We start from the raw sequence: 17,852 nt of genomic DNA on the forward strand, positions 1-17,852 counted from the left end.
TGTACAAATTATAATAGCGATACTCCCTATCCAAGCTTTGGATTCTCATGGTCGTGAGATAATAAATTTGGCTCATGAATCGATCTGTCGTCACGACGGATTTTTCTTGTTGTCGGAGGAGGAATTTTCCAAGATTTATTTTGTGTGATCGCGCACACATCAAAGGACCAATCTGATCGGCTTTCGGAGCGAGCTCTTGATAGATATTTGATATAATTTATTCATGGGACGAGTGCAGCAGCAACAGCACCAATATGCCACATAAGAGGCTTACGACTCTAGACACATTAAAATCGTATCAAATATGCATATCGCTGGCTGCATTTACCTCAGGATTTGGACCCGGACTGACAGTTTTCACCAGAGGAGATATTTATTTTCTAAGGAACATAATGGAAGCGAAAGACAAATCCGACGACAAGCATTTTGTTTGTTGGCAAAACGATGCTCTTTTAATAGAGTCACACGAATACCTGAATTAGCTTTATCTGCAGTGAACCCCAACACTGAATTATTCCTTTTTTTTTTCGAAAAGTTAAACCTGTTATCAGATTAGCTACTTACCACTTTCATTTTTTTCTGTTCTATCGCGCATATGCTATACTTATTATTAGTTTAACGTCAATAACTGTTCAACATTAGTTATGTAATTTCTAATATAATGTGATTTATATGTGCTAGGATTTACACATTACACACATACTGATTAAATTATGACATTTATAAATATTTGTCGTTTTTATTAACGGTGAGCGTTGATAATAGGTAATCCAGTTGAAGAGGGAACTAAAATTTTATCCTCTCATATGGCGCACACACAAATTCGTTTGAAAACATACAGAAATTTCCAAAAACTACATAAATCCCTATAGCACAAAAATAAAACGATTGTTAATATGCAATAATTCAGGCCTCCGGTTTTTGTTTTTTTTTGGAGTTGATTGGATGTCTTTCAAAAATCAATTTCAATGTTTTATGAACGTAGATACGAATTTAAGTTGTTTTTAACAATTCCAAAATCTGACAGAAAAACTTCTTGTACAGCTATCAGAAAACAATAAAACTTGTAGGACATTTATTTACTTTGTAGCACGTTTTGAACCGAATGAATGTCTATAAGTGCGAATTAAAAATACTAATAATTTTTAGTATTTGTATTACGTAAGGGACGTTTTTTAAGCAAATATGTTAAATAGTTAAATAGCCATGGACAATCTATTCGTAAGAATTTTAGTAAAGGAAGTCAAGTTCTGTGTTTAATTTATTTTGGAAAAATGTCATTAAGTGTTAGAAAAAAATCTTACATGATACGAAAACACAGAAACAGGGGCAAATTCCGTATCAGATAACAATTTTTAATGTAAATGTGGAGACAAATAAAGTGCATACTTAACACTGCAATTTCCAGTTTTTAACAGAAAGTTACGAAAATGCAAAATAATCATGTGAAGCAGAAAGAAATTAAATGAAGTTGTCTGAATGCATCGCACTTTACAAAGGAATAGAAAAAAGTGACAATTTGATTTTTGAACTAAGGCTGAAGAAGTACAAAAGAAAACTAAAAGAAAAGAAATAGAGAAAACATAGCCAATCTTCATAACATCGAATTATTGTTTTCTTCGACGAATAACTTTTTCAGTAGAAGCGTTTTTTTTTTCATTAAAATTTTTTTACGAAAAACCTATTTTTGCCCATAATATTGTATCATATTATGTCTGTTCCTATTAATAAGCATTGGGTTCTGTTTTTAAAGACACAAACTGGTAATATATCTTCAGGTGTTTAAGAGTCTAAATTTTGATTTTTTTAATAAATTTTTAGAGACAAAAACAATAATCAAATACAATTTGTGGCTCACAGTGATGATGGGCTGCTGCCAGTTTTGTTGTTAAGTTTATTTAAATATATTATGTTTAATTTTTTTTTAAATATCCATTTAAAATTTCGCCATTACAATACTTTTTTGTCGAACCTCCTTTTACACATGGTGAACCACTGGTTGGAAAACACTGATTAAAATCATTTATTAATTATATTTTGGAATTTCTGTGTTAAAAATTCGAAAAATTTATTGTTATAAACAAAAAGGCGTAGTTTTTGAAAATTATGAGTTTATGAATTATTATTTTATTTTAGTCTCTCATCCATATTTATAGACTTTTGTAGGGACGTTGCTATTTTTTGCCTGAGTTGTATCTTTAAATAAAATTGGCCGAAATAACAAAGCCCGACTTATTTGTGATTTCTCAATCAGTTCGATTAATTTTTATGGAGTTATTATCCAAATAAAGTGATGTGATAAAATGTAGTGATATAATAGTAAAAAAATAAATACAAATAAGTGATGTCCGTCCTATTGTTTAATCGGATGTTTATTAACATGTTTAAATTTTAAATTTTATTTGTGAAAAAATACCAAAGAGTTATTCAGTTGGTAGCATTGCCATCCATCTGGATTTCTTCCAAACTGCATTTTAATTATTTAAATTAATAAAAAAATAATTTAAAAAAGTATACACTAGCAGTTTTTTTAAATTTTTACGTAGCTGAACTTATCCTGATGTGTGGAAGATTGATTAAAATACAACTTCTTGTTGGATTTTCTTGGTGTGGAAAATAAATAAAACAAAGTTTAAATTTATTTATTTTAATTTTATTTGTTAATTAATTTATTAATAAATAATAAAGAAATAATGAATAAATAATAAATAGATAATAAATAATAAATTAAATTAATAAATTAAATAATGAAATAATTAAATAAACGTTTGGTGTCGGGTTTTTAAACTTTGTTTTATTTGATTAAATGATACAGTAAAATACAGTTGATTAAATGATTTAGTTATATTTTGCTGTTTTTCTGCCAATTATTCAATAATTTGAATCAAGTTTTAATAATAATAATTGTAATATGTACATGATGTACATTTTATTTATGTATACCGATTTATTTTTCGTTTTTCGTCGACTTGCTAGACTTGCTAGAGATTTCATTGTTACAAGTATTGATGTTACCTCTCGTAATTTTTTAAACAGACAATGCAAAAATTTTATATAATCGAGAATAAAACCAGTATTTCTGCTGTGAAACGAGTGGAATTCTAAAAAAGTAGAGAAAGTAGTGGACATTTTAGCTGTAAGTAAAAACTGAAGTAAAACTCGTACGAAATTCTAGAAATAGCACATTAAACCCAGGCTTATAGAAGGCGAATTAAAATTTAATCCAGGATTAAATTGATTCGAATTAAGTTTCCATTAATACCAAGCGATCATTTAAATTTATAATTACCATACACTTTGATATTTTTTTAACTTATTTTATTTATTAAAATTTCGAAAAAAAGAAAACCCCAGTTTGAAAAATGTAATTTCCAAAGAAGATATTCCCTCGCGCATATGAGATTTTAAAAGATTAAATTTGCAAAAACGCGGTGTATTTGAATTGCATTGTTCGATAAGGAATGAAAATTTTCGAGACAAAGACGCGCTCTGTCCGTGAAAATTTAATGCCATTCTGGGGCTCGTGCCATCGAAAGCGAAATTAAAGAGCAATTCGTTCGATTGCGTTATGCAAATGACTGTAGTAGAATCGTTGATGTAGTGGTAGATAAAAGTCGGCGTCACGACGCAGGTATGAATGACGCCACACGCGATCGACGCTCCTGCATTCCCTCGACTCGGGCCGTCTCGACCAAAAATCCCGTATCTGACAGCAATCTTAACGACTTGACATTAACGGCAACAAAGAGTTTAGCGCCTCGTGAAGCCTCAACGTCCTTACCACCGTGTTTATCGTCCTGTGATAATAAAACTCGAAAAGTATTGCACCCCTCGCTTTGAGCTGGCGCCTGGCGTCACCTACCTGGCGTCGTTAAGGTGAGTCATTGCGATGCCCCCGTCGCGACGCCTCCGGCACACCGTGTGCGTATTAAATATTTCCGAAATGTCCACTTTATCGCGGAATTATGACTTAATTTAATGCGTTGGAGGGAGTTTTTTGCACGTGAGGTCTCAGGGACCCACAAGGGGGCTGCGTTTTTATTTATTTTATTTATTTTTGTGCTTCACTCACATTCAACAAGTTCTTGGATTCGGTGCACTGTTCGTTTTGCTACAGCTTATTAGATTCTCTCTCCAGACTATCTTTTGAACACATGGGAAATTACATTAGGGGAACTTGAGATTCGTTTATGCTTTATTCGCCGGATTATTTTATAAGATTTTTACGCACCTATGTCATAAAAGTGTTTCATTCCACCTTAGCCGAGGAAGAAATGAAATTATTTCTTTCAATATTTTTAATCGAACAAAAAATAAAACCCTTAGATGAACACGGAGACGCCGTAATCCCTCTAAATATCTTGATCTCTTAACAAAGCCGCCAAAGAAATACAGAATCCCTTCGGTTTCTGTACACTCGGGGGAAGAAATATCTAATGACCTGAAAATATATTTTATGGTACGTGATCATGGGTGGCTAGGATCATGACGCACGATTTGAAATGATTCAGGAATTAATGTGTCATAAAATTATCCAGGTGCATAATAAAAAAATCATTAAATCGTCCACTCTTTCACATCTTTAACTTAGAAAAAAAAGAATTTGTTAAAGAAACAAACTATACTTGAACTATTACTCTTTACAACGGACATTTTTGTAGATACGTAACAAAACCCATATTAAAATTATCCACCTCCCATTAGTGGACACCTCTCAACAACGGACAATTAAAGATTCCTCATCGGTGTCCGTTGTTGAGAGATTTTACTGTAATACTCTTTTACGTATTTTCTGAAGATATGTCTGTAGTTAGAAAGTGAGAGCTATTAAAACATGGCCTTGGCACGAAAAATAATTAATTCCTTTAAGTTATGATATTTATCTGAAAAGTTAAAAACTGAAACGCTACACAAATCAAAAATAGAGGACATTCTTTAAAATAGAACAGATTTATGATTATACATAGTTAATCTTTCTGATCATTTATTTAAAAAGTCAAATTTAAATTTAATTTCGTTGTTTATTACCTACTCAAAGACCACAAAAATCATTAATTTCAGAAAATTAAAATTCAAAACAGTACTAGTGATAAAATATTAGATGCTGAATAATAGTTATTTGCTAAGTTAAATATTAATTTTGAAATGCTAGTTATAAGCATATAAACGATGAGGGTGACCCAGGGGTGTGTAATGGGTTTATAATTTTTTTGTTTTTGAAATATTGCGATACCGTGTTCATTATCCGATAGGTCGACTTAATTTTTAAATAAAACACCTATGTATATTTTTGCAAAAGTAGATTCTATAAAAAAATAATGAAAAGTTATATAACCTTTTATGTTTGTAATAATATGCGGTTTGTATAGCAAATTTACAATATTTTTTAAAGTGTTCAACAAAATAAAAAAAATCATTATTTTATTAATAACTCTCAATTTATAGTATCAAGTAATAATTAGATTACTAATGTAATTATTCACATTAGTACATATAAATATTTCATTACCATGTGACTATCAGATTCTAGGCTAACAAATTTTCTTACAATAAAATACATTTTTTTGAAAAATTTCGAAAAGAAATTTTAAATTTGATTTGAAAAGCTTTTCAAAAATGCTATCGATACATACAAAACAATTCATGGTTTTCCATTAAAAAAAAATAATTATTCAGCTTTTTGCGTTTTGGCACACCCTGTATATTACCTGCGTGCTTTAACTAAAAGTGGATTATTTGATAATACTAAAAGGTATTTTAAGTTTTTGTGTTGTATATTTATTGGAAAATATTCATAAGCGACTTCGGAGTGATTTTTCAAATGTTGGTATTTTTTATAACAAAAAGTTGAATAATTCCGAAACAAAATGAGATAGACCTATAGGTAATAGTTTATATAAAGTTACGTTACTTTTTTGCGTGGAATCTAGTTATGTAAAAATATGTAAGGTGTTCTGTTTAATAAAATATAATTTTGGTTATATTAAAACGGCATGGCAATATTTCAAGTAACAAAAAAATTATATTAGGCACCTCTGGGGATTAAAAACATTTTTTTATGTTGTAATATTATGCAGTTTCTATTTAGCGTTTAATTCAATAATCTAGCGTTCAAATTGTTCCCGACTGTAAATAAATTAAATCAATGGACTCATTTTCGAAATAAAAGATTTTTTTGCCCTGTTTTATCGTTCATCTGTGAAAGGTAAGCAGTTAATTGTGGGAATAAATTTGCCATAACCCACAACAAAGCTGCTAACAATTTTGTTAAAGCTTGAGGAATGTTTTAATAACACTTTAGCAACATGCACGTGCTTATCTCAAATACGTTTTAAACGCAAAAAAATTAAAACCGTGTGCTCCAGTCAAAAGTGGCAACAATTCATCAAAACGCCTATTCGTAATCAACACGCAATAACTCGCAGTTTTAACTTTTGTATCCAAGTGTACTCTCCACTCCTAATATTCCGTCAAGGATCGAAACCGCACCGCACCTAAACAAAGTCCTTTCAGGACGCAGCAGGATCAGAGAGTGACCTGCGGACGGCCGGTATTAAGGATGTCGTTCCCATTGTCATCTTTCACAAATTTAATCAAAACCGCGGAGCGGAAATTGCATTTGGTTTGTGTGTGCTTCTTTAAAATGAAAGCAGCGAGCTTTTGATTATTGCTTTCATCAGTTTGTAATTCACTTTGTGATGCGGACATTGGATTAGACATCGCCCTGGCTGGAGAAATTCGGGACGAAAAATTAATCACGGCCATTTTTGCTCGAACATTAACGGAAGAATCGAATAATGAAATTCCAAAAGTTTATCGGCGCGTGCACAGAGGTGTCGTAATGACTCAAAGCCTTGCTAATTGATAAAGCATTGCGTCCTGCAATATTGGCATATATTTCATACTTGCGCATCGGGCGTTAATGGCGCAATTATAATATATTTAATTGCAGCGACGGAGCTAAAAAATGCCAGACCGGTCTAAAAGCAATTCATTATTTCGCGCATTCGAGTGAACTTATCCAAGGAGCGTCGCAAAAATGGACGGGACCACTTCAAAGCGAGTCCGGCTAACGACGCGGTCAGTGTAACTGTAGATAAAATAAAAATAAGGGGCGTCGAAAGTGACGTCATTAACTGGGTGAAATCGGAACGGTGTGTATAAAGTCGTCAAATAAAAAACCATCGCCGACGACGACAACCGGAGATTGTCTCTTGTTTGCACAGTGGCCACACTACGCCAGATTTAATAAAGCACATGTCCGATGTTTGTATTTCACATCTGCTGCGCTCGTCACAAAGACTCGTTCTATGTACTGTTGGTTTTTTTCGATTAATTAAATGTGCAGTTTGGACGAGTGTTTGATTTGGCCCGATTGATGCGCTCAAGGACTTGTTGCGTCCTTGAGTGCAATCAAGCGAACTGTTCGGATCGTCCCCTGGAGTGCGACGAGTACGTTATGTCTCGAAAAATTGAGGTGAAGACAGCACTAGTCATCAAAACGAATTTTCGCGGAAAGTCGACACTAATCCCATTTAGCGGACAGTCCCCACAATTATGTCAAATCCTCCGAGACGCGAAGCCCGTTATCCACCTTGGATAATTGACTTGGCATTCTTTTTTCCATTACGCGAATAAGCGTCAACAGTTTTAGTTGACAATGAAGTGACTTTAGATTAACTCTATAGATTAATTAAAAAAAAAAAAATTCAAAAGCTATTAATATTTACTTACTACTAGTAACAATTTACATGTATCTGTCTTTAGTACAGTGGACCGAACGTCGTCTTTATGGAATAATTTTCAAGTCAAATTAATTCTAAAGCTTGGAATAGATATACAAAATAAATAATCTAACTTATTAAAAAAAACTATATACATTTTGCAAAATGTTACACAGAAAAGTTATTGTACTTGATGAGTTTTCTTACGTGGTAAAATTAACACACGTGTTTCTGTTACACACTGTACATAACATACTTTTTTTATTTAAAAAGTTTGTGTTAAAATATCTGCAAAAGACCTGGGGCCTGGTATAAGTGGTATAAGCGCCACTTACGACGGGGGAGGTCGGGTCTTCGAACCCGGATCAGGGTGAAAATTTTTCTATGAAAATAAGTGTAGAAAAGGTAAGTGAAACAACACGTAAACAAAAATGAGAGATTGAGAGAACACATAGACGTATAAACGTAAAGCGGAGCATAAAACTGACAGAAATAAGAAAATAATGCAGCAAAAGGTAGAAGTATGTAAAGTTGCCAAATTGTACACGTAAGAGCACATCCTAATAAAGGGAAAATACCTTTTGTTTTGAGAGAAAAAGAGATGTACGTAAAGGTGAAACATAACTTCAAACTTTAGCATTGATTCCTTAAATGACTTACTTCTTAAATTATAAAAAAAATAAACGAAAATATTTAATTTATCTCTAAAAATTTTTAGTTAACTGAGTTTGTTTAGTGAAGTCCCGAAAAACATTGTTAATAAAAATCATGGCCACTGCGAATCCAGTAGGATAGTGGACGTGCGCACCACTATTTTTGACTAGAAAATAAACAAATTTGGTGATTTTTGGAGAAATTATGTTAATTTTTGGTCAAAAACGTGCTGAAAGTCACAAAAAAGGTAAAAACAATTTTGAAATTGTAGAATCATCTTATACGCCCGGTATCTTTTGATGAAATCTGGTGAAAAATTAGAGAATGAAATTGAAAAAAAGTGGAAGAAAATGTTTTCTCGAGCTAATTCGCCGACTTTTGAACTGAATGTATATGTGTTTTAGGTGAATTATTGCAATTATATAGTTCGTAATGTTGATTTATTTAAAAAGTTTGTGTTAAAATATCTACAAAAGACGGTCAGTACTTGGGGCTCTGGTGGCTCAGTGGTATAAGCGCCACTTACGACGGGGGAGGTCGGGTGTTCGAACCCGGATCAGGGTAACAATTTTTCTATGAAAAAAAGTGTAGAAAAGGTAAGTGAAACAACACGTAAACAAGAGAACACATAGATGTATGAACGTAAGCATAAAACTGACAGAAATAAGAAAATAATGCGGCAAAAGGGGTAAAAGTACGTAAAGGCGCCAAATTGTAAACGTAAGAGCAAATCCTGATAAAGAAAAATACTTTTTGTTTTGAGAGAAAAAGAGAGATGAACGTAAAGGTGAAACAAACTTCAAACATTAGCGTTGAATCCTTAATCCATACTTCTTAAATTATAAAAAAAAAAAAAATGAAAATATTCAATTTATGTCTAAAAATTTTTAGTTAACTGAGTTTTTTAGTAAAGTCCCGAAAATCATTGTTTTTTTAGGATCATTATTACTCGTGGACCATTCTGTATTGTTGTGGCGTTTGATTTTATTCAATTTGTTACTTGCTGTTGTCGCTGTCTTATAAATCAAGAATTTTGGGTTTTAAAAATTTCAAATGCATTGGCTAATGCGCCTTTATTTTGTGGAATGGATTTCAAGGAAAAAAAGAAGGAAACCAGCCGGATTAAAGGAAATTTCATTGTCTTTTTATTTATTTTTTTTTCTATTTATTGCCAAGAAGTTTGAGAAATTGGGTGGAATATGTGGTAGTATCTAACTGATTTTATTTTAAATTTATTGTTAATGTCTTGCTACAAATTGTAGCAGAAGATGCCATAAAGGTAAGTGCATGTAATTTTTTCCCGTTTAGCGCCAGGTGAGAAGATTTTTATTTTATTTTGTTTATTATTTGTACCAATATTTTCTTTATTCTCTTCATTCTTTACTTCACCCTTACTTCTTTTTTTGATTTGCTGGACAAATTAGTCCTTAACTGTAACATGTATTGTTGGTTGCATTTTACAGGCGTAAAATTATGTTTCAACACCTTGAATTTTTTTCTACAGGGCAAAGAATCTTTGCATATTCTTTTTTTATTTCATAATGGTTATTAGTTTCACGGTTAATAAAACAAATTTTTAAGAAAAAGAAAACTTTATTTAAACTATAATCGTACAATTCATTATTATTAGGTACATGAAATAAAAATATCACCATTTTCCGAACAGTTTCTTCGCTCGTGGATTTTGCCCGCCTTTCTTACCACCAGCCGGACTTAAATCATCAAGTCGCAATTTTTTTATTGCAATCGGCGTACTTTCGGCCGCTTTCCTTTTATTGTTATTGTCCTTAACTGTGATACTTTCTTCCGCTGTTGCAATAGTTTGGAAAACGAAACGTTTCGAATTTTTGGCCGTACTTCCAACAGTTGTTACTTTATTATACTCGGCTAATCTTTGTAAGACATGATCCTTTCGGGTTAAAAACGACCCTCTCTTAGTCTGAAAAATTGTTAGTTTTTCTTAAAGTAATTAATTTCGCGCCTTACCAATAGTAGACTAAACGGTTCATTAGCCTCCTCAGTCTTGTCAGAAGGTGCAGGTGTGCTACTTTGGGACGTTGAAGATTTAATCTGTAATAATTTTTGACCTACTTTTAAAATTTTACTATCACTTAGAAGAGTGTCATCGTCGTCCGTTTCAACCTTTTTCTTCAAAAACATTTCTCTCTTGTGCCGCATTTTTCGGAAATGTTCTTCACTCTCTTCCTCGTCCAAAAATATGTCGTCGTCGTCCTTTTTGTCAAACTCGCCGTTGTCTTGTGAGTCTATAACCAAATTAATTTCAAGTAATCAGTGACATTATTTTACCTAAAGCTTTCCAACGAAATTGTCTCTTTCGCCCAGTGCCGTGTAACTCTCCGTCTTCGAGTAACAATTCTTGGAGTATTTTCACTTCTCGATTATCTTCGTCCAACATTTGGCGCCTAAATTATACAATAAACTCAAAGTTTAAGTTTCTTGGACACTCACATGTGGATTCTCTCAATTTCGGTCCTTATTTTCTTCTCGTTAAACTTGTCTTCATCCCCTTCTTCGAAATCCAGCTCATCTAAACCTTTCTCGTCTTCATCAGCGCTCCCCCACTCAGACTCCGACAATTCTGCCTCCTGGTCCAAGAAATCCCCCAGTTTGAAATTTGACGATTCCTGCGCTGCCACTTCATTTTCCAACTGTTGTTCTTCATCGTCAATAACATTATCGTGCAAGTCGATTTCTTCTTCCTCCGGTTCCGTCTCATCAACCTCGGAATTTTCTTCATCATCCGAGAAAACCAATTTCTTCTGCCGCTTCTTCTTTTTGACCTCAAGTCCGTCATTCTCGTCATCGGAATTAATGAGACCCGTGGCGTTAACTTCTTCGATATCTTCCAAAAGTTGGGTTTTCCGAACTGTTGGATTAACCGGCGATTCAAATTTTTTCTTAAAACGCTCCAACTCGTCTTCATCGAGCAATTGCGAGATGATTTGGTCCTGATCTTCGTCAAGGTTCTTAATTTCCTTGTCAGCGCTTGTGTGAACTGTAAGCTTGTCTGAAGATGGTTTCGCAAATTGTGAAACTGTGTCCCCACTTTCAGTCATTGTTACAAAATCACCAGAACACACATTTAACAGTTCTTGAGTGGTTGGTGGCAGCTCTTCCACTTTTTCAACACAGTTTTGCGTTTCGGGAAATTTACCCGAACACAATTCGGCCAACTCGTCGATTTTGCCCTAAAAAAATTTTGTTTGAGAATAAATAAAAAAACAATTTCTTGGGATTAACTTGTGTGTCCGGCAGTTCTGCAAATTTTTCCGAAAATGAATTGTTTTTCTCAGACTCGGATGGAGAATGATTCAACTGAAAACAAGATGACAATAAACCGTGTTTAGTCTGCGGTCCGCTACTGTACCTTTGAGTCTGAATTTAGGTTTTGGAGCCCTGTTAAGTAAGTCACAGGTGTTAAAAAATCGAATTCGGATTTGTTTTTTTCGATTTGGGGGCGCTGAGGTGTTGTGTTTACACGTGGGAGGTTTGGTGGCAACAAATCATCATCATCGGTTGTGTAATATTTTACAATTTTCTGACCAGACTCAGTTTCTTCATCGTCTGAATCTTCAGTGAAGGGTTTCACAATTCGCCTTAAAACCTTCCTTCTGGGGCTTTCCAAGTCTTCGTTATCCACAGCTTCATCATCAGCGTCGTTTTCGATATCTTCTCCACCAGCTTCTTCATTTTCTTCAACAATGTCCATCCCTGTTTCTTCATCGTCTTCATTTATTTCTTCGGGATCATCCTCTTCGGCCTAAAAACCGCGTAAAGTGCTGTGAATTAAGCGCAAATATTTCACCTCCGTGTCAATGAAAGCAGATTTCACTTTTGGTTTCTCTGGTTTTAGGTCGTATTCTTCTTCGTCTTCTTCCTCCGACTCTGATTCAGTCATTTCGAATTCTTCGTCTTCGTCGTCTAAAATATCTTTTTCAGTGTTTCCATCCTCATCTTCTAGTTTTTTCTCAGAGACAAGAATATCGCCTTGGTCTTGTTTTTGTTTCCACATTTCTAGTCGTTTTTGGGCCATTTGTACTTGTAATTCTTCTCTCAGTCTCTGTAATTTTGCGCCAGGTGTTTCAACTAACGGAGGCTCCTCTTCATCATCATCCACATTCATTGAAACCGTTTCTTTGATTATTTCACCTCCTTTTCCGACCCCAAGAACACTAAACAAGGAAAGTAATAATTTAAGTTAAAATAATGCAAGAAACGTACTCTAAATGAACTTTGTGCTTGTGTGAAACTTTTTTCGCGGTGTGTTGGAAATATTTTTCTACTAATTTTTTGACTTCGTTAGGTTTTGTAACACCTGCTTCTAAATCAATTATATCATCAGGAGTTCCTGATAATTTAGGCTGGAGATTAAGTTTGTCTCTCAATAACTCCAAAGTGTTGGCTTTTTTGGGAATTTCTTCAATTTCTTTCGGCACCTCGGAATTCTCTTCATTATGTGAACATTCCATTGGATCCTCCTGGTCAAATAAATCCGAAGAATAATTCTTATCTTGATCTTGAACCTTTTTTTCACCATTTTCTTCAACAAGCAATTGCCTCATTTTACTTTCAACCGAGTCTACAGCTTTATCAACCAAGAAATCAAGCCAGCTTCTAACTTCCCGTGCTGTTTCTTTCGTATCATCGTCTTCTTCTTCACTCTCAGACTTGTAGAACTCTTCAACTTCCTTGATTCTTTCATCTAATTTTTTTCTGTAAAGTAATGAGCAGTGAATTTTTTTTGACGTTTTTTTTTTTGAGGGAACTTACGAAACTTCCTCCAACTGATCCTTGCTCATTTTTATGGCCACAGAAGGGGGCGCCTTGGGAATGAGCGGCAAGGCGGAAGCCAGCTTGGCCCTTTTTTGCAAAAATTCTTTAATAGTGTAAGATTTTGGCTTGTGATAAGGCAAACTAACGTTAGATTCGCGCAACATTCGTTGAGATTCGGACTGAATTTCAATTTTTTGTTTGGCAGCTTCTTGTGGCGTCATCTAAAAGCGTTAGAACTTAACAATGTTTATACATTTATAAGACGTACTCTTTTAGGTTTGTCCGCATTTTTTCTTGATTTTCTGTAAACTGTAGGTGGCAATTCTGTTTCGTCCACATCTTCAAAGGTAGTTTGGACTCTTTCGTCCTCTGAGCTTTCAGAATCATATAAAGAATAACGCGATTTCTGAAACAATTATTTTAAATAATTAGGCGAACATGTACTAGTACTACTTGGGCGTTCGTGGGACCATTTTCTGGGACCAATTTGCCTTTGCTGTTGGTAGTGTAAATTAGGGCCTCAACTGCGGTTGCTTCATCCGGAAAGCTCTTATTGTGAGGCGTAATTTCTTCTTCTTCTATCACCGATTCATTATGGTCTTTTTCTTCGTCTGAGTCGCTGTTTATTCTTGATATTCTTTTTAATTTCTTTTTAGCAACGTCGGAATTAGCAATGGAAGTTTTTTCCTCGTCATCTGAGGGCTCTGCCAATGCTGGGGGCGCCTTCTCGTTCAAATCATTTTCTTCAGCTTCTGAGTCGCTATCAATAACATTGTGCTTTTTTCGTACTTTGTTCACGTTCAGTGTATTCATTTCGTTTTCATCTTCTGAATGTTCACTTAATTTATCTTCTGTTATTTCCATTTTTTAAAGAGAAACATTAACCTAACTTGACACAACAAACTTTTTCGCGCGCTTAGTTTGACACGCAGCTCGCCAACCCAATAAACAGAAATCACCAAGCTTTCTGAGCGCCAGAATTCAAAACTTGTGTGTAGTGGGAACTTTCTGGTCCGCTACATTAGTGCTGATCGTGGTGATTAAATAAAAGACGTGTAAAAAGTGTAGTAGAATTTTTATTGCTATTGTATAAGTCACAATGAAGGAAACTTGGTAATAAATAAATATTTTATTTACTTTAAGTCTAGAGGTATCTTTTCGATTATGATACAAAATTAAATAACAGAAACAATAAAAACTCATTTTAATACAAAAAAATAAAAGTGATGAAATGCCTACGTTAACTACATTAAAAAGGCAGGTACTAGCACATTAAACTTAGTAAAGAGTGTGCGTACGCCATTGGTTTTACGTTTGGATGGGGCTGGAAGAACAAAAATGTAGGTTTTAAATTAAAAAATGTACAACACATACCACTGCTTCATATGTAGTAAACTTAGGCTCCATATCTTTTCCTTTTAATGTAATAAAAGCACCTTGATTACCCATGGTATCACTAAAAAAATAATTAAGAAAAACATTTTTTCGAAAATTAATTTACCAATAGTTAGGAGCGGAAAACACAGTGATACATTTTCCATCATGAGCGACTTCGTATCCGTTATTTTTCACTTCATGACTTCTAATGATGTAATCCAGTTTATTTAATTCCAAAAACCTCTTCGTAACATCTGGTCCAAATTGACATCCAACTCCTCTTTTACTGGGCGCGCGTCCATTCTGAGTCTGAGGGTCTGACCAAAGCAGCTCACACATGGGGCCGTCTTCGGGGGGCTGTCTGTTGCGGTCAATTTTACTAATTTCACTTAAGGTAACATCGTCAGTCGAAAACAGACCGCCATGCATCACCTATAAATTTTTCTCATAGCAATAGTTGCCAGAAATTTCGTCAAATACAAAGCTCCAAAATCGCAAATTTTACCAAAAATGGTTTGAATTTGCCTTATTGGGGTGTTTAAGCTTGTATTTTATTTAAAAACTAAAGGTTATTTTGAAAAATTTCCCTAAAACCATTTGAGAAAAGTCAGAAGCCAATTATTTTGTAAAATTTCGTTAAAAATGAGGCAATAAGATCACCAAATTATGTCTAAAGTTCGGTTATTTAAGCTTATCCTGAGTTATTTCACGAGATTTTTTAAACCAAACCATCGAAATAGTCCAAGTTTTTTTTAATATCACTTACAAGAACTCTTTTATTCAAACAGTGAGCTAGTGGTAACCAGTTGTAAACCTCAGTGAAAAGTTCAGCCATTTGAGCGGTGTATTTAGCCTTGACCTCGCCATCGAAACCATACATTTGGTTCATTGTAGCGCTTTCGTGATTTCCTGTGTAAAGAAAATAAAATAATAATAGTCCAAAAGGTGCGTAATTATACCTCTGGACATGAAAAAGTGATTCGGATACAACAGTTTAAACCCAAAAAGGGTAAAAATACATTCAACAGAAAATGAACCTCTGTCAACAAAGTCTCCATTGAAGAGGTAGGGATTTGTTTCAGACGGTAAACCGTTCAAGTTAAAAATGTTCATAAGGTCGTAGAATTGACCATGGACATCACCACAAACAGTAAACTTATCCTCATCACCAATCTCAACATCAATCAGTGACGGCTGTTTCATAAAATACGCCTTAACATCCAACAAAATCTAAAATAAAAAATTAACACGTCTTGAATCAAAGGGCGAAGTGTTACTTTGTAGGCGTATTTCCTGTGCAGCTTGCCTTGATTCTTGTACAATTCCATTAAATCCTTCATGAATTTTAAAGTCACTTTTCCATCCTCAAGCTCAGGCCCCGTGTACTCGTTCTCTATTGCTGTGAAAACATTCACAAATGTGTTTTCCCCCCAAATAAAAACTTACTCATTGCATCTAAATTAATAGTACTGGCGATATTCTTTTTGGTATCTTCGACCGAAATGGCCTTCTCGAAGGCCAATTTCTTCACTATTTTGTTACACTCCGTATATTTGGACTTGGCGTCTTTGTCATTAGGTCTCACTTTTGTCACCTAGGGCCAATTTAGGGCTACAATGTGCCACAAAGGGGCCGCAACTTACATATTCGTAGTCCTTCAGGGCCTCCTTAAACTTGCCCAAGCTCATGTGGGCCGCCGCCCGCCTGTAAAACCCCTTAACGTAGCCTTTGTCCAGCTCAATTGCCTTCGAAGCATCGGCTAAAGCGTAGCCGAAGCACTCAGTTTTCAAGTAGGCAAAACTGCGATTCCCGTAATAGATCGCAACATTCGGATTTGCTTCGATTGCTTTAGTGTAAAGTTCTATAGCGGCGTTGTAATTTTGTTCTGAAATTGAGGAAAAAAAGTGGGGTTATGTCAAATTCACGCCGGAATTTGCGAAATTCTCGCAGCGAATTCGAGCGGAATCGCGAAATACGGCTAAATGAATTGAGTATGAGGTTGTTATTTTGCAAATCATGTGGGTTTTGAGTAAATAACGAGGGGAACTTACTTTTAAAGTACTCGTTCGCTTCGGCTTTGTAGCGCTCGCCGGCTTCAACTAGTTCGGGGGTAATAACACAGTTTTCTTTAACTTCTGTGTTCATTTTTATTTAATTTTGTACCTTAGTTTTAGAAATTGGATGAAAAAGTCTTTAAAATCCCTTCATTACTTATCAAGGTAAAAAAATAGAGGATTTGTGTTTGCGCTGGAGTTGCCAACATAAACACGCCCGCCATATTCAAACAACTGCCATTACTCAAAACAATTTATTAAAAATCACACCAAAATACTCAATTTTAACACCTTTGGCTTGGTTTTAACATAAAAACAGTCATTAGCTTTTAAAGCTTATTTTTTAAGTGGAGCTGAACACTTTCGAATTTCTCTTGGAGCACCTGTGCCGGAGTCACATATTGCTCTGAAAATATACACACTTAGGGCAAATACACATAAATGGCCAAACTCACCTAATCTATTTTTAATAAATAATACTTTAGTATCATTAATTTCATAAGTAACACTGCCGCTCCTAGAACAATCAATTAATTTCGAAGAAAAAAACAATAAAACCCGTACTTTCTACTTTTTGTCAAAACATTTTGACCCGCAAGCGCATTCAAACAATTGGTAATTGTGTCCAAACTTAAGGAATAAGGATGGATAAATCCTTTACCTTCATTTATCTTTATTTCAATTTCTTCCTGAACTTTGGCCAAAATTGTTTTCTCTTCAATAACACGTGATAACTGTAATAATAGTTTATAAAAAATGCAGCACAAGTTAAGTAATTTACCTCCAAAATAACCGAACACACCACAAAATAAGTAAAAATAAAACAATCAATACAGTTATAAATAATTTCTTCCAACTGTTTATTTTCACCGAGATCATATAATTCTTGGTTTCTGCTCAATAAATTTAAATCGACCGCATGTGCTAACGCTGAAGTGAATTCCTAAAAGAAATAACTCACTGGTGAAGCTGCAATATTAAAAAATAAAACTACAGTGTAACCTCTCTAAGCCGAACAAAGCCAAGAGTTTTAAAAAATAACAAAAACGAGAAATTCAAATGTAGAAAGACAAAGTTCGGATCGTAGAGGTTCCACTGTATCGAAAAGAAAAACCCACACACCATTTTTTCCCTGGTGTTAAAAGTAACAAACTCCTGGGACAACAGAGACCTCAGAAAGTGATAATTCGCAAAAAGTTCATCTGTACAGAAAGAATGCAATTACCCACATGCTATTTAGTGGAAGATT

At 34.3% G+C, this 17,852-nt stretch overlaps 3 protein-coding genes across 6 annotated transcripts in view; all 3 read right to left on the minus strand.

Moving 5' to 3' along the window:
- Nucleotides 1–9,951: 9,951 nt before the first annotated feature.
- On the minus strand, nucleotides 9,952–14,106 carry LOC659991 (claspin). The gene is made up of 11 exons (XM_008197524.3): nucleotides 13,626–14,106; nucleotides 13,441–13,578; nucleotides 13,170–13,393; nucleotides 12,621–13,112; nucleotides 12,205–12,571; nucleotides 11,767–12,159; nucleotides 11,640–11,714; nucleotides 10,848–11,587; nucleotides 10,686–10,801; nucleotides 10,365–10,642; nucleotides 9,952–10,317 (listed from the first exon to the last, which is right to left on the minus strand). The coding sequence occupies exons 1-11, from the start codon at nucleotides 14,034–14,036 to the stop codon at nucleotides 10,027–10,029; spliced, it is 3,525 nt and encodes a 1,174-aa protein (XP_008195746.2). The 5' UTR covers nucleotides 14,037–14,106; the 3' UTR covers nucleotides 9,952–10,026.
- A 124-nt stretch (nucleotides 14,107–14,230) lies between these two features.
- On the minus strand, nucleotides 14,231–16,795 carry PpD3 (Protein phosphatase D3). The gene is made up of 9 exons (XM_966314.4): nucleotides 16,601–16,795; nucleotides 16,193–16,434; nucleotides 15,996–16,143; nucleotides 15,827–15,948; nucleotides 15,509–15,779; nucleotides 15,316–15,458; nucleotides 14,674–14,981; nucleotides 14,547–14,628; nucleotides 14,231–14,496 (listed from the first exon to the last, which is right to left on the minus strand). The coding sequence occupies exons 1-9, from the start codon at nucleotides 16,692–16,694 to the stop codon at nucleotides 14,437–14,439; spliced, it is 1,470 nt and encodes a 489-aa protein (XP_971407.2). The 5' UTR covers nucleotides 16,695–16,795; the 3' UTR covers nucleotides 14,231–14,436.
- Nucleotides 16,796–16,843: 48 nt separating this feature from the next.
- Nucleotides 16,844–17,852, minus strand: part of Gnpat (Glyceronephosphate O-acyltransferase) — a 40,825-nt gene continuing 39,816 nt past the window's right edge. For all 4 annotated transcript variants that reach the window (XM_064355488.1, XM_064355489.1, XM_015981860.2 and 1 more), the window contains 5 exons: nucleotides 17,726–17,805; nucleotides 17,385–17,546; nucleotides 17,168–17,337; nucleotides 17,059–17,120; nucleotides 16,844–17,009 (listed from right to left, as the gene is read on the minus strand). In XM_064355488.1, coding sequence (XP_064211558.1) covers nucleotides 16,933–17,009; nucleotides 17,059–17,120; nucleotides 17,168–17,337; nucleotides 17,385–17,546; nucleotides 17,726–17,805 — 551 coding nt within the window. In that variant the 3' untranslated portion in view covers nucleotides 16,844–16,932. The remainder of the gene's footprint in view (nucleotides 17,010–17,058; nucleotides 17,121–17,167; nucleotides 17,338–17,384; nucleotides 17,547–17,725; nucleotides 17,806–17,852) is intronic.

The sequence above is a fragment of the Tribolium castaneum genome, chromosome 3, assembly GCF_031307605.1.
Source record: "Tribolium castaneum strain GA2 chromosome 3, icTriCast1.1, whole genome shotgun sequence".
NCBI lineage: Eukaryota > Metazoa > Arthropoda > Insecta > Coleoptera > Tenebrionidae > Tribolium > Tribolium castaneum.

Coding starts and splice junctions, on each gene's coding strand:
- LOC659991 (XM_008197524.3), bottom strand. CDS start 14,036: ATGGAAATAACAGAAGATAAATTAAGTGAACATTCAGAAGATGAAAAC. Junction 10,643..10,685: donor ATTTCGTTGGAAAGCTTTAG/GTAAAATAATGT, acceptor ATTTGGTTATAG/ACTCACAAGACAACGGCGAG. Junction 10,318..10,364: donor AACCGTTTAGTCTACTATTG/GTAAGGCGCGAA, acceptor ACAATTTTTCAG/ACTAAGAGAGGGTCGTTTTT.
- PpD3 (XM_966314.4), bottom strand. CDS start 16,694: ATGAACACAGAAGTTAAAGAAAACTGTGTTATTACCCCCGAACTAGTT. Junction 14,982..15,315: donor GTTTGAATAAAAGAGTTCTT/GTAAGTGATATT, acceptor AAAAATTTATAG/GTGATGCATGGCGGTCTGTT. Junction 14,629..14,673: donor TTTTCCGCTCCTAACTATTG/GTAAATTAATTT, acceptor TTATTTTTTTAG/TGATACCATGGGTAATCAAG.